This window comes from Balaenoptera borealis, assembly GCF_965194805.1.
Source record: "Balaenoptera borealis genome assembly, chromosome: X".
Taxonomy (NCBI): domain Eukaryota; kingdom Metazoa; phylum Chordata; class Mammalia; order Artiodactyla; family Balaenopteridae; genus Balaenoptera; species Balaenoptera borealis.
In genome coordinates, this window is record NC_138881.1 from 17,235,423 (window position 1) to 17,250,125 (window position 14,703).

The window sequence follows — 14,703 nt, forward strand, 5'->3', positions numbered from 1 at the left end:
CTTACAGATGATGTCAATTCATTTTAGGCCCTGAAAACCTGCCAATTCTTGAACTCCACCCTTCCCCAAAACCCTATATAAGAACAGTGGTCTACTCTGCTTGGAGAGATTCTACTGGACCAGCACCGCTTTCCCTACTATAGTAAGCAATACAATCACCTTTATGCTTTTTGTTTCAGATATTAAGAAGTGGTCTCATCTTTTAACAAGATAAATTCAGAAAGTGAGATTCTATAAAAGTGACATGGTTTCTACAAGTAAATGGCAGGGGAACAACAGGGATACACTGTTCTAGATGAACAGAAGCTGAAGAAATACAACCAAAGGATATGTGCAGACTTGATTTGGGATACAGTTTTGGAGAAAACCTGAAAAATCTGGTTAAGGATTGGTATTAGATGACTATTACCAGTTTACATAAGAAAATATCCATACTTTTTAGCAAGGCAAACTGCAGTAGGTGAGAAATGACATGTCTGGAATGCTTAAACTATTTCAGTAAAGAAGAAAAAAAGAGGAGGAATAGACAAAGCAAATGTGGCAAAATCTTGATGACTGTTGAATGTGGGTGATTGGTATACGTATGTTCACTGTATTATTCTATTTTTGCAAATTTACCCTTGAAATTTTTCATAATTAAAAAGAGAAAAGCAGGCAGAGAAGGAATGGTCAAGCAAAAGAGACCAAAAGAGGAATGGTTAGAGAGGTGGGAGAAGCAGATGAAAGTAGGAAAAACGAAGGGGGGAGGGGGTGGCCAGCAGTGTCAAATACTCCTCAGAGAGACCCTCCTTAACTGTCTCATCTAAAATGATTCCTGCCCCTGCCCTTCCCTCACACTTCAAGAGTACCCTGGTTTATTATCCCCACTGCTCCTATTACTACGGGAAATTATTATATTTATTTGTTTAAATATTAATTCCTTGTCTCCCCCACTAGAATGCAAGCTCAGTGACACCACAGAAGATCTTGTCAGTCTTGTTCACACTGCATCCTAAGTACATACAGAAAGACCTCAATCATCTGTTGAATGAATTGCGTGAACAAATCATACAAACAGTCACCTTTCTAACAATCTGCCACTAGTTTAAGCAACCAGGAAATTACTGATGACCATAGTGAGAGAAGTTTCAATGGAGTGGTAGAAATGAACGACAAACAGGCTATGGGATAAAAGCAGCCAAAAAAAAGTAACAGAAAGCACAGACCACTCTTTAAAGAGGCTTTGTGTTGAAAGAATGCAGGAAGATGCTGCAGGAACTTGAAAGAAGGGCCAAGTCAAAGAAATGGTTTGTTTTTCTCAACAGTAAAGTGTGTGTATTAGCTGAAAGGAAGGGGCCATAGTAGATGGAGTGATGAAGGTTCAGTGAACATTCATTTGTATAGCAAATATTTTTCAATGTTTTTTATTGTGAAGAATAACATAAAGTGCAAAAAACAAAACCAAACCTCCCAAACCCAAAACCAAAGTACACAGCTCCATGATTGACCACAAAGTGAACAGTCATCTGGCCAAGAAATATAACATTGCCAGAACCCCTCATCCAATGTAACTACTTTCCTTATTTTGCCGCAGGCTTCTGCCATCTAAATAGGGACCCTAAAAACTATGCTTTAGTTTGTCTGCTTTTAAAACTTTATAAATAGGATCATCTACGTAGTATTCATTCTTTTGTGTCTGAATTGCTTTTGCTCAACAATCTTGTGAGATTTACCCCAGTCATTGTATGTAACTGTGGTTTGTTCATTTTCTTTCCTGTATAGCACACTACACCCACGGGCAAAAGGCTTCAGCCTATTTTTGTATGGCTTTTGAGCTACAAACAGTTTTTACATTTTAAAAGTGTTAGAAGCAAATAATAAACAATACAAATATGTGACAGAGACTGTGTGTGGCCTACAAAATCTAAAATATTTATAGTCAACCCCTGCTGTATTCCACTGTATGAATATACCACAATTTATTAGTCCATTCTTCTGTTAACAATCTAGTTTCTACCTTTTGGCTACTATAAGTAATGCTGCTATAAATATCTGGGCACTTGTTTCTTGATGTGCAAGTACCTTGATGCATAAAAACTGGGTGCATGCCTAGGAATAGGATTACTGGATGAGGTTACACATGTATTTGACTTTAGAAGAAATGCCAAAAACTGCTTTCCAAAGTGGTTATACGAGTATTTACATTCCTTCCAGCTATGTATGAAAGTTGCCACTGCTCCACAGCCCGTCAGCACTTTGTATTGTCAGTCTTTGTACCCTTAGCTACTCTGGTGGGTATGTAGTTGTAGCTCGCTGTGGTTTTAATTTGCATTTTCTGATTAATGAGGGCAAGCATCTTTTCATAAACTTATTGGCCATAGGATATCCTCTTTGGTGAAGTCCCTACGTCTCCTCATGTTTCTACTGGGCTGTCTTTTTCTTATTGATTGACTGGAGTCCTTGACATATTCTGGAAACAAGTCCTTTGCTGGTTATATGTTATAAATTTCTTCTCTTTTTCAATGGAATATTTTGATGAGAAGTTATTAATTTTAATGTAGTAATAATTTATCAATCTTTTCCTTTATGGCTCATGCTTTTTGTGTTGAAAGACTACTTTTTCTACACCAAGTTCATGAAGATTCTTCCTATATTCTCTTCTAGAATCTTTCTTCCCTTTTCCCATATATATGTAAAACAAAAAATATGTATATATATATTTGTAATATACTTGGAAATGATTTGTGTATGGTGTGAGGTAGGAGTTGTTTTATCTTTTTCTGTATGAATACCATTTTTTCCAGCATGATTTATTAAAAAAGGCTGCTATTTCCCTACTGCTCTGCAATTTCCAATGGTTGTAAACCGAGTGTCCATATATGTATAGGTCTGCTACTGGCCTCTCTAGTCCATTGCACAAGTCTATTTTCTATACTTGTTTTAATGCCATATTGTCCTAATTATAGTTATAGCAAGGTTTGATACTTGGTAAAGCAAGTCCTCCTATCTTGATATTCTTCAAGAGTGTTTTAGCTATTCTTGGTCCTTTGTATTATCATATAAGAATCAGTTTATTAAGTTCCACACAAAAAAACTGTTAGGATTTAAATATGATTTGCATTGAAACTAGTTATGCTGTCCAATATGGTAGCCACTAGCCACATACAGCCACTGAGCACTTGAAATGTGGCTAGCCCAAACTGTAAGTGTAAAACCTGCAGTGAGTTTCAAATAAAATGTATCATATCTCGATCATTTTTTAATGCTGATCACATGTTGAAGTGATAATATCTTGGATATACTGGGTTAAATAAAATATATTACAATTAATTTTACTGTTTCTTTTTACTTTTTTAATGTTGCTACTAGAAAATTTAAAATTATGTATGGGGTTCACATTATATTTTTTTATTAGATAACACACATCCTTTATAACACTTGGGTCTGTCATAATGTGAATATGGTACAACCTTCCAACTTACTTCGGTCTTTTAAAATTTCCTAACATTTTCTAAGTTCTCTGCATAGAGTTCTTGCATAACTTCTGCTAGATTTATCCCTAGGTTTGATTTTTTTTATACTATTGTAAACAGTATCTTTAAAAAAATTCCATTTTCTGTTGCTAGTATACAGACATGAAATAGATTTTATTTACTGACCCTTTATCCAGCAACTTTGCCAAGCTCTCATTAATTCCAATGATTTATATGAAGATCTGGATTTTCTACGGACACAATCATGTTAACTAAATAATGACAATTTTTTTTGGCCGTGCCGTGGGGCTTGCGGGATCTTAGTTCCCTCACCAAGGATCGAACCCAGGCCCCTGGCAGTGGGAGCGTGGAGTCCTAACCACTGGACCACCAGAGAATTCCCAATAATGACAATTTTATTTCTTCTTTTTAAACCTTAAACTGCACTTCTTTTGGATGCCTTACTGTACTTGCTAGTACCTTCAGGACAATGTAAACAGAAGTAGAATAATGGGCATCTTTTTCATATTCCAAATCTCAAAGGTAAAGCTTTCAATAGTAACATGAAGATAATTACGAGTATTCTAGATCTATGGGGTTTGCTCGTATTTAAACCACATAATATTGATGTCATAATATCAATGAATTTCTTAGTTATTTCTTATACTATAGCTAACACTCTAAAAATCTCATTTTTTAGTTTGAAGCATTTATTTTTAAATCTCATCAAAACACATCCACTAGGGAGTACTTACTTAAGAATCATAGTCATTGTTTCTTTTCGATCTTTTCCCTGGAAAGGTAGTGTACCAGTGAGCATCTCAAACTATAAAAAGGCGAAATAATCAGAGGTATTAGTCAGTAGGTATAAAATCTCAAGGCTAGAAGATAAAAAGCATCATCTTAATTACAACCACATCTTCTAAAATTGCTATATAATAAAACAAGTGATTTATATTTCTACTATATTCACTAGTGAACTTCAAAAAAAAACCAAAACATCCCAAACCTTACCATTAACACACCGAAAGACCACCAGTCCGCACTCTGAGTATGACCTCGACGATTAACTACTTCTGGAGCCATGTATTCCACAGTTCCACAGAAAGAATACGCTTTCTTTTCATGGTCAATAGACTCTTTACTTAGGCCAAAATCTGCCAAAATAAATATCAAGTTCATAAATATCCTACGATAATTTGCACACGTGAAGTTTAAACTTTGAGTTCCAAAGTTTACATTAATAGTTCCAATATTTACATTAATTATTTAAAAATTCTAATTCAAGTTTTTAACACAATGTATTACTTAATATTTATACCATGATCAACCTTAAAGGAAATTAATTATATAGAGTAGGAGAGACTATTTTAACAAAATGAGGATTTTTACCTGTTAACTTGATGTGACCTTCTTCATCAAGAAGTATGCTGAAAGAAAACAAAGTTAGAAAATCTTTTCAAACCATTAAAGAGAGATTTTTTGAAGCTAAAACTGAAATTACTTTGTTAAGTATCAGATCATCACATTCATTCCAAAATATTGCTTTAGACTCTGAATAAAAAGGCGAAGGTAAAGGAGGAGAAAAATTATTTTTTTGGACACACAAATATAATGAATCCCAAAGGCAAAGCCTTATAACTTGTATTAATGAGCCAGGGACACTTGAACACTATGAGGAAAGGAACCAAAACCTATATTCTAAGTTGCTCTTAGTGCCTTTCTGCAGAGGTGGCCTAACTAAACTCCCTAGTGCTTGCACAATAGACAGAGGTCTGGATAGTTAAGTCAAAAGTGTTAGAGCTGTCATTTTAAAGGCATCTGACTCAATCATTCTTTACTAGCTTTTTTTCTTTTTCTTTTCTTTTTTCTTTTTGGCTGTGCTGCGCAGCTTGCGGGATCTTAGTTCCCCAACCAGGGACTGAACCCAGACCCCGGCAGTGAAAGCGACGAGTCCTAACCACTGGACCGCCAGGGAATTCCCTCCTAGCTTTTTTTCTGACACAACTTACACAATCCTCTTCTCCTCAACACACCTTCCTCATACGCCTTGTTCTTCTTTGACCCATCACTACATTGTATATATTATCCAGTGTTTTCTCTCTTTTTCAGTAAACTGAGAGCTCCTTGAGACTTTGACCTTATACACCTTGTAGCTCACTGTTTGGCAGAGCACAGATAAATAAGAAATGTATATTGCATGAATGGGGCCAGTCTACAAAGGGCCGATAGAGCATTCCAAAGAGTTTGGATTTCTTCTTAAGGGCAATGAAGATCATAAAAGGTTTACATGCATGGAAGGTAAAGATAATCAGATCTGCAATTTTAGAAAACAATTTAGAAGGAAAAATAAAGAATATTTAGTGTGCTCTTAGGTATGAGTTACGATAAAGAACAACAACTGGAGAAGACACTCAAGTTTCTGGCTTTAGCAGATACTTGAGTGGAGAGTAAGGTCGTTAATTAAGGAGCTATAGAAAGGGGTAAGTACTAAGCTGTTAAGCCAGTTACTGCATTTCTGGATGGGTATTTTAGTATACTGACTTGAAAGGTCAAGTAATAAGGTCAACTATTTCACTCATATTCAAAACTATTCCATAGTATAGGCATTTCCTTACTTTTAAAACATTTAATTACTTTTAATTCCTTACTTTTATTTCCTTACTTTTAATTCTTTTAATTAACTAAAAAAATGTGCAAGCCAAATTTTGTTATAATAAAATTTTACTATGTCAAAAATACTACCAACCTTCCTATATCATCAGTTCAACTATGATTACAATAATGTTTACCAGTGAGGGTAATTCAGTAGGGACACAGTGTTCAAGTCTCTTTCAGTACAAGGGACTTGTTATGAAAAAAATACTGATCTTGATTATGCTTGACTAGAAAGCAGACCAACACATTTAGGGACTATAAAGGGAATTGTTAGGTATGGTGGGAATCATCCTCCCTTCTGTCTAATCAATACCTGGAAGACAGTTCTAAAAACAAAACAAAACAAACCTCAAATCATTCTTGGTAATTTTGAAAAAATTAAAAAAGAAAACATGGCTAAAAGGGCATTACTTATACTTCCGATAGCAAGTGCATTCTAAGGTAACCATCCCCGTCCTTTATCTTTGAAAGAAAAAGTCAACTGTATTACTCTCAATAAGCAAAGTTCCCTTTCAATTATTAATAATTATTTTTAGCCATATTTATTATAACAGAGTTCTAGTTTAAAAGAATCTGGAAAACCCCTTATAGTGCATAAAACAATTGGTCTAAAAATTTAAATTTCTCCTAAGCTCTACATGATGATATCACTTGGATCATTTAACAATTAAATGTTGTTTCAGTTTAATAGTGTAGTCTAGACATTTACGTGAAAAATCTCACTATAAGCAATTTGATCTTTGAGACAGGATCCATGCTTTATATATAATTTTATAACCAACATTAATACAATGGTCTACAATAAATACATTCAATTAAATGATATAAAACACAAACACATTTTTATTATGAATGTTTAATCTTATGTTCACAGTAATTTTTTTCTTCTAAAGACTATATGCTTGAATATTCATTCTCACCAGGAATTATATTTTATGTTGTGATAGTTAGAAATTGGGAAAATGATGAGAAAAACTCAGTCATTATCTGGGGAATAAAATCAGAACCATATGAAACTTATCCGAAAACAAAATACCTGAAAAACAAATGTAAAATATGAAAGTATAACAATTTCTAAATGACCACTTAACAGGATTCCAAAGGAGTATTTCCTTTGTTTCCTATTGTAATATATAATTTAAATTTTGCATGTAACAGTTTAATGTAAGTAATATCCAAATTCTTGATAAAGATGATAGTTACACAACTCTGTGAATATACTAAAAACCATCGACTTGTATACTTTATTTTTAATAGCTGGATATTTAATATATAATATAGGTCCAAAGATCAGGACACAAAAATTTATGTACAGTATTTATTTAATAAAGTTTAAAACAAATGAAACCTATATTGTTTAAGAATGCATACTTAGGTGGTAGAACTATTTTTTTTAATTAAAAAAAATTTTTTTTTAGTATAATTAAAGGTTACTTTCCATTTACCATTTTTCCCAAATATTGGCTATATTCCCCGTGTTGTACAATACATCCTTGAGCTTATCTTACATCCAATACTTTGTACCTTACCGCTTCCCTACCTCTATATTCCCGCCCCACCCCCCAGCAGCCACTAATTTTGTTCTTTTTTATGGCTGAGAAATATTCCATTGTATATTTATAACACATCTTTATCCATTCATCTGTTGGTGGACAGCTGGGTTGCTTTCATATCTTGGCAACTGTAAATAATGCTGCTATGAACATTGGGGTATGTGGACTATATCTCAAAAAAGCTATTTTTAAAAATTCTTGATAGAACAAGGCTCTTGTTTATATCCTTAAAAAAGGAGAAAAGAAAACCTTTCTTTCTCAAAGTGGTAGATAGTAAACACCAACAAATTAAAACACAGAAGTGTGTACAATTTAAATAATATTAGCTTCTTGATAACCACTACTATAAAAGTAAAGGGAAATTTGCTTAACTCTCATTAAAAATTTGAAATCATGTGGAGAAGAAAATTGTCAATAAATGGTATTTGGAGGAAACAATTAGCTCCATGCCATCCCTCACACCAAGAAATTTCTAGATGGAGTTAAAAGTAAAAAAAAAAAGAAACCATAAAATTAGAAGAAAAAAATCTTATCATGAGAATTGAAAAAGCCCTTCTAAGAATAAAAGTCACAGAAGAAATCACAAAAGAAAAGATTGGCAGATCTGAGAAAAAAATACTGTGTAGGTTAAAATAACACGAAATTAAAAGACAGGGTGGCGCAGTGGTTAAGAATCCGCCTGCCAACGCAGGGGACATGGGTTCGATCCCTGGTCCAGGAAGATCCCACAGGCCGCGAAGCAACTAAGTCTGTGTGCCACAACTACTGAGCCTGCACTGTAGAGCCTGTGAGACACAACTACTGAGCCTGAGAGCCACAACTACTGAGCCCGAGTGCCACAACTACTGAAGCCCACACGCCTAGAGCCTGTGCTCCACAACAAAGACAAGCCACTGCAATGAGAAGCCCGCACACCGCAACGAAGAGTAGCCCCCACTTGCCACAACTAGGGAAAGCCTGCGTGCAGCAACAAAGACCCAACACAGTGATACATACATACATAAAAAAATAAATAATAAAATTAAAAGATAAACTAGAAAAGTGTATTTGCAGCATATGTCAAACGGTTAAATTCTTAATTTGTATAGAAAGGTCTCTTACAAATCAATGGGAAAAAAACAACACTCCAAAAGAAAAATGAGCAAAGGCCATGAACAGAAAAATCACACAAAAATACAACTGCCAATAAACCTATGACCATAGATTTCCACTTCATTAAAAATCAAAGAATGCAAATGAAAACAAGGTAACGTTAACAGATATTTTGATTAAAAGATATTTAAAAGTATGAGAACATAAAGGGTTAGCAGAAATGTGAAGCATAGGCATTCTAATCCAATGTTTGTGGTAGTTCTATGAAATAATATTATTTTGTATTACCCCCTAAATAATTATATTATACTGTATTCAACTTAGCAGCATGATTCCTTACTTTTCTGGTTTTAAATCTCTATAGATTATTCCCAGGCTATGTAGATGGTCTAAAGCAAGCGCAAGTTCAGCCAAGTAGAATTTGACATCTTCTTCTGTGAACATGACCTAAAATAAAATAATAATTTTTCTGTCTTTATTTTCTTTTTGCATTTGTTATTTTTATTTAAAGTTCCATCCTACAGTTTAAATATCAAAAAACTATAAATATGCTAATTACACAATTCACTTATGAAAGAAATTTGCAAAAATGACTGAATCAGTCAACTAATGACTTACTAAATGCTAAATATGCACTGTGGGGAAAATAATTTTACATTTTGTTAAGTAACAACTATATTCAGATTGTGCCATTGTTGCTCCATCACAGTAACGTCTTAGAAATGAAAAATGATCTTTACAATGCAGGCTGAATTTCCACTACTGATTGTTTAAGGATATCTTGTTGTTATATTATTGCTTCTGAATAAACTATAACTAAAAGAAGCAGGACAAAAGACAGTTTATCAATTTAAAATCTACTTTCCGAATAAATTCAGAAGTTAGGAAAAAAACTCTTTTTGGCTCTGATTCGTCAATATAAGAATCTTGTGCCGCTTGACAAAATACGACAAGCATAATATTGAAATATAACAAAGCTTTAGTTGAAAAAGGATGCGTATAAATCGATTTAAAGAGATTAATTATATACCTCTTTGGATAAGCGTGTAAACAAATCTCCTCCCCTGAGAAAGTCCAATATAAGATACAACTTCCCTTCAGTTTGAAAAGCTGAATGAAGAAACGAAAATTTCCATTTAATTCATAGTTTAATTTGGGGGGCTTACATTAGGTCAACTCATTCACAAATGAATACTATTTTAGCAAATTAATGACTACATCATAGATCTAAACTGATTTTTATTTAGAAGTTAACCAATGATTCCTCTTAGTTTCCACGTAGAAATGTTAAATGCAGTGTTTCTTATTATGGAACCACTAAAACATTTGTTAGATTTTATTCAGGCAACAGTCTCTCAGGAATACAATAGTTCTAGAACATGGGGTCAATAAGAAAAATTCCCAACAGAAAGACTTACTTAACCATGAAACAAAATACAAAATACCATGTCACTTAACTACAAAAAAAGGTGGATTGGTTAGCTTTAATTACACAGAATAAGAACATCAGGACGTCGATATTAGGGATCTTTCTTGCTTGTAAGTTAGGCTAACACATATAGACTATAAAATACTGGTACATTATTATTAATTATTATAATTTTAAAATGATTATTATTACCTGTTCCTATGGCTATCACTCAGAAACTATAATGTTTAAAAGAAACACGAAGCTAAATGCAATAAAAGCTTCTAAAATTTATCTAAGAAGTAACGGTTTAATTTCCATGACTTTACTATATGTATCTACTAGACACATACAAATATACACAAATAAATATTTATATACATTAGTATATCTGAATGCACTCAGGGAGTGGGAGAATGAGGTAAAGGGATGAGATGGGAGGTTGTTCATAACTTACCATAATGCAACTTGACAATAAAAGGATGGTTAACTTCTACCAAGATATCACGCTCCATTTTCGTCCGAACTCGGTCTCGAACTATAAAATATTACACATATGGCTATACTGTAATAGCTTCCAGAGACAATCTTTAAAACAAAATCTCTTTGGTGACTATTTTAAATAAAATTTTGCTTATATGTATAAAAGTGTGAATTCACATATAAATAAAATTATTTATATGTATAAATAAAACTATTCATTACTCTTGAATTTTCAAAATTAATAACTATTTTTTACTAAATTATGTTACCAGAAGAAATTGTATATATTTATAAAATCTGTGCTTTACATTAAAAAAATACAGGGAACATATCAGATGTTGGCTTTAACATCAGATTTCCAAGTATTTTGGTCAAAGTTATGAAAAATAGCCAAAAAAGGAGCAACTTTTTAAAAACAGGGCATTCCAATGAAATGGTAAAACACACACAAAAAATGAAACAGGTTTTAACACTTCTCCCTACCAACCTTATCAACTCAATTCAACAAACATTCATTAAGCATCTAAAATATGGGGCAGACATGGCGAAGGATAGATATACCCCAAAAGGTGTATTTTGAGGGAGGCAGGAGAGGAGAGATACTGAGAGGAAGTACTGTGGTGCAGCTGAAAGAGCAAAGGCTTTCTGGAGTTAGAAACATCTGGATTTGGATCTGTGTCATCTTGAGCAAGTTACTTATTTAAACTCTCTGTGCCTCTATTACACCTCTCATCTATGAAATGGGGATAACACCACTGTATCTTTGGGGGCTATGTGACCATTTGAGATAAGGTTTGTACATCGAGAGCCTGGTATATAAGAGATATTCAATTAAACAGTAGTTATAGCACCATGAATATGATAAAGGGATAAAATGATGTATTGCCACCAATAAGTAGTACAAGAATTCAGAAAAGGGAAAGATCAGTTTTACTTGTATAGGAAGGCTAGAGCAAAGAGGTGGGGTTAGGGACTTTTAGAGTGGAATTTATATGGGCAAGAAGGACTGGACCGAGAGAAGAAAAGTCCAGGTATCGAGTACCAGTGCAAGCAAGGACATGGAGGCATGCATGATGAGCAAGAAGGAACCTAATCAGTGTGGAAACTGGGGGGGTGGGGGTGGGGTGGGGATGGGAGTGGGGGTGGGAGGGGTGGTGAAGTAGGGAGGATCCAGATTCCTGACAATTTGGAATGCCAGGATGAATTTACATTTGACCCAGTAGGCAAAGATCTCTTTTACCAACCAAATATTTCCTGAGCAAACTCTACATGCCAGGCACTGTGAGATACAAATAAAATAATCTTCAAGAAGCTAATAATCTGGTGGGAATGACAGACAAGTAAACTGATGATTAATCATCTGATAAGTACTCTCTTGGTAGCTCAATGGATTTAAGAGGTGAAAATGATCATTCATTCAAGTTTTTTTTTTCTGTTGCATAATAAGGATAAATCACACAGAACTTCTATTTTTCAGGCCAGAGAGACTGAATGGTTCTGCCACAGATTAAACAGAAAGAATGGAAAGAGAGTCTTTTTTGGCAGTGGGGGCGGGGACAGAATGATGAGTCTTCTTGTCAATTTAAGGTGACCACTGATACCTAAAACTCAGAACTAAGCCCTCTGGGAAAAATAAACAAATAAACTTAAAAAAATCCTACGTTTCCCATTCTACCAGTTTTCCACTCCAACTGGGAGATTTTGGTGCCAGTGACTGAAAATAGGCAAAACAGGAAAAGGAATCAATTGCTCTTGATATCAACACAGCTCTGTCTTTTTATTGACTTGTTTTGTGGATGTATCAAATTCAGGATCAATCTCTGATTTCGTTATCTTGTCCTATCACTACCACTCTGGTGCCTTATGTCCAACAGGCCCTTTCTATTATTTGTGTGAATGAGGTTCATCACACAATTGTCAGGCCTGCTGACAATTCTAGTCTAGTCTAGCCCCAAACTGCCCTTTTTTCCATCGCTACCCATACAATCTTGGATTATGTTCCCATTACCTTAAAGCTAGATTCCAAATTTCTACCTCTTTCAATAATTATACAAAGCTTATTTAATAAGCAGCAAAAATATCCATCAGTATATTTACTGTATATCCCTCTTCTATTATTGTACCACTATGAAAAGAACAATTACTTGGGAGTCAAGAGCTATAGTTTAGTGGCCATGCTAATAACTAGATGAGTTACCTTGGTCAAATCCTTTCATTGCTCAGGGGCTTCCTGCTTCCTTCTCTATAAAATGAGAGGCTAGAACCAGATGCTTTTGTTTCTATTATGATTATCTTGTGAGATAGTTTCCTTACATGCAACACTGATGAGACCTTGTTTAGTTCAAAACGAACAGTAAGATTCACTCACTAAAGAATTCCTTCCTTCTGTCTGAGATAGGACTGTGTAATAGTTCTAATCTGGTTTCTTTTATGTATATAAAGACCTAGTGACAAATATAAATCATCCTACAATCAGGAATTTTGATTAGGATATTAGTGGTTCAGAAGAAGGCATGTTTTACATTGGTTAAACTCTAAACCCCTGAAATAGAATTTGTTAACACTGACTCATGTTGGCAAAGCAACTACATTCCGCTGAAATAATTTTTATTACATACTAGTTATTACATTTTAAATTCTACTTGACTTGAACATGAGAGTGAATAAGAAGAAATGCTGTTTATGTTTCTAGAATTATGTATTAAGAAAATGCTTTAAGCAATAGTTTACAAAACCTTTTAGGCCCACAGACTACTTTATTAGGACAAAAGTCCCCATAAACTCAACTTAACACTTCTGACTTCTTTTTGACCCCATTTATTATATTAATAGAAACTTTAAACTGGAAAGAGACTTCTGGTTAAACATGGATGTTTTACTTTCTACTTTCTTCTAAAACCCTATTGAAATTACAATAATGGAAAAATTATGCATAAACTCACAAGGACAAAAAAGAGAAGCAGTAGCAGAAGGTGACTAAGTGGTAACTCACACAGCAGATCAGAGAAAGCTAAAATCTAAGCTTAAAGAAAGGAGGCCAATGAGAAATAAGCAAATTCTTGCCATAGAACCCATTCTAATCAGCTTTTTGGTACCACACTTTTTTTTTTCTTTAAAAAAAATTTTATTTTATTGAAGTATAGTTGATTTACAATGTTGTGTTAATTTCTGCTGTACAGCAAAGTGATTCACTTATATATATATATATACACATACATATATATATATATGAATATAGGTACCTCACTCTTAAATGAGGAAAAGATAGCAAAGAATTCCCAGGAATTTAAGGAAAGACTCTAAACATGAAAAATAGCTATCAAAATAAATAGAAAAATATAGACCTTATGTAGATCCTGATTCAAACAAATTGCAAAAAGAAAAATGAATTATAACAATAGGGACAACTGGAAACTTGAGCACTGATCAGATATCTGTATATTAATTTTTCAGGTATAATCATAGAACTGTATTATTTCTTTTAAGAGTCTTTATCTTTTAGAGATACATACTAAAATATTTATGGAAGAAATTATACAATATCTGGGATTTGCTTCAAAATATCAAAAGAGGGGAAGGGAGAGAACACAGATAAAAAAAGATTGATTATGAGTTGATAAATGTTGAAGGAAAAAGAAGGGTATACGGGGCTTCTCTATATTTTCTGTTTCTTTCTGTAGATGTTTGACACTTTCCATAATAAAAAGTTTTAAAAAATGGAATAATTAGAGAACAAGGAAAATCTAGGAAATTAAAAATAATGGTAGAAACAAGAAGTTAATAGAAGGGTTGGAAGATAGATGATAAAATTTCCTAGGAAACAGGCAAAAAAGACAAAAATGGAAAATAGGATGGAAAAAAAATTAAAATTAAGCAACGACCCAGGAGGTTCAAAATATCCAAAGAGTAGCAGTTATAAAATGGAGAAGAAATGACAAAATACTTCCCCAGAACTGAAGAAATGAGTTTCTAGATTGAAAGAGACCACCCCATATCTGGTATGATGAATTTTAAAAATCCACACTAAAGAAATACCATTATACAAATTTCAGAACAA

The 14,703-nt window shown here is 33.7% G+C and overlaps 1 protein-coding gene across 6 annotated transcripts in view; it reads right to left on the reverse strand.

Moving 5' to 3' along the window:
- Window positions 1–14,703, reverse strand: part of RPS6KA3 (ribosomal protein S6 kinase A3) — a 108,329-nt gene that overhangs the window by 30,252 nt on the left and 63,374 nt on the right. For all 6 annotated transcript variants that reach the window (XM_082375628.1, XM_082375624.1, XM_082375625.1 and 3 more), the window contains 6 exons: window positions 10,621–10,701; window positions 9,786–9,865; window positions 9,096–9,202; window positions 4,845–4,882; window positions 4,467–4,609; window positions 4,208–4,278 (listed from right to left, as the gene is read on the reverse strand). In XM_082375628.1, the coding sequence (XP_082231754.1) occupies window positions 4,208–4,278; window positions 4,467–4,609; window positions 4,845–4,882; window positions 9,096–9,202; window positions 9,786–9,865; window positions 10,621–10,701 (520 nt within the window). The remainder of the gene's footprint in view (window positions 1–4,207; window positions 4,279–4,466; window positions 4,610–4,844; window positions 4,883–9,095; window positions 9,203–9,785; window positions 9,866–10,620; window positions 10,702–14,703) is intronic.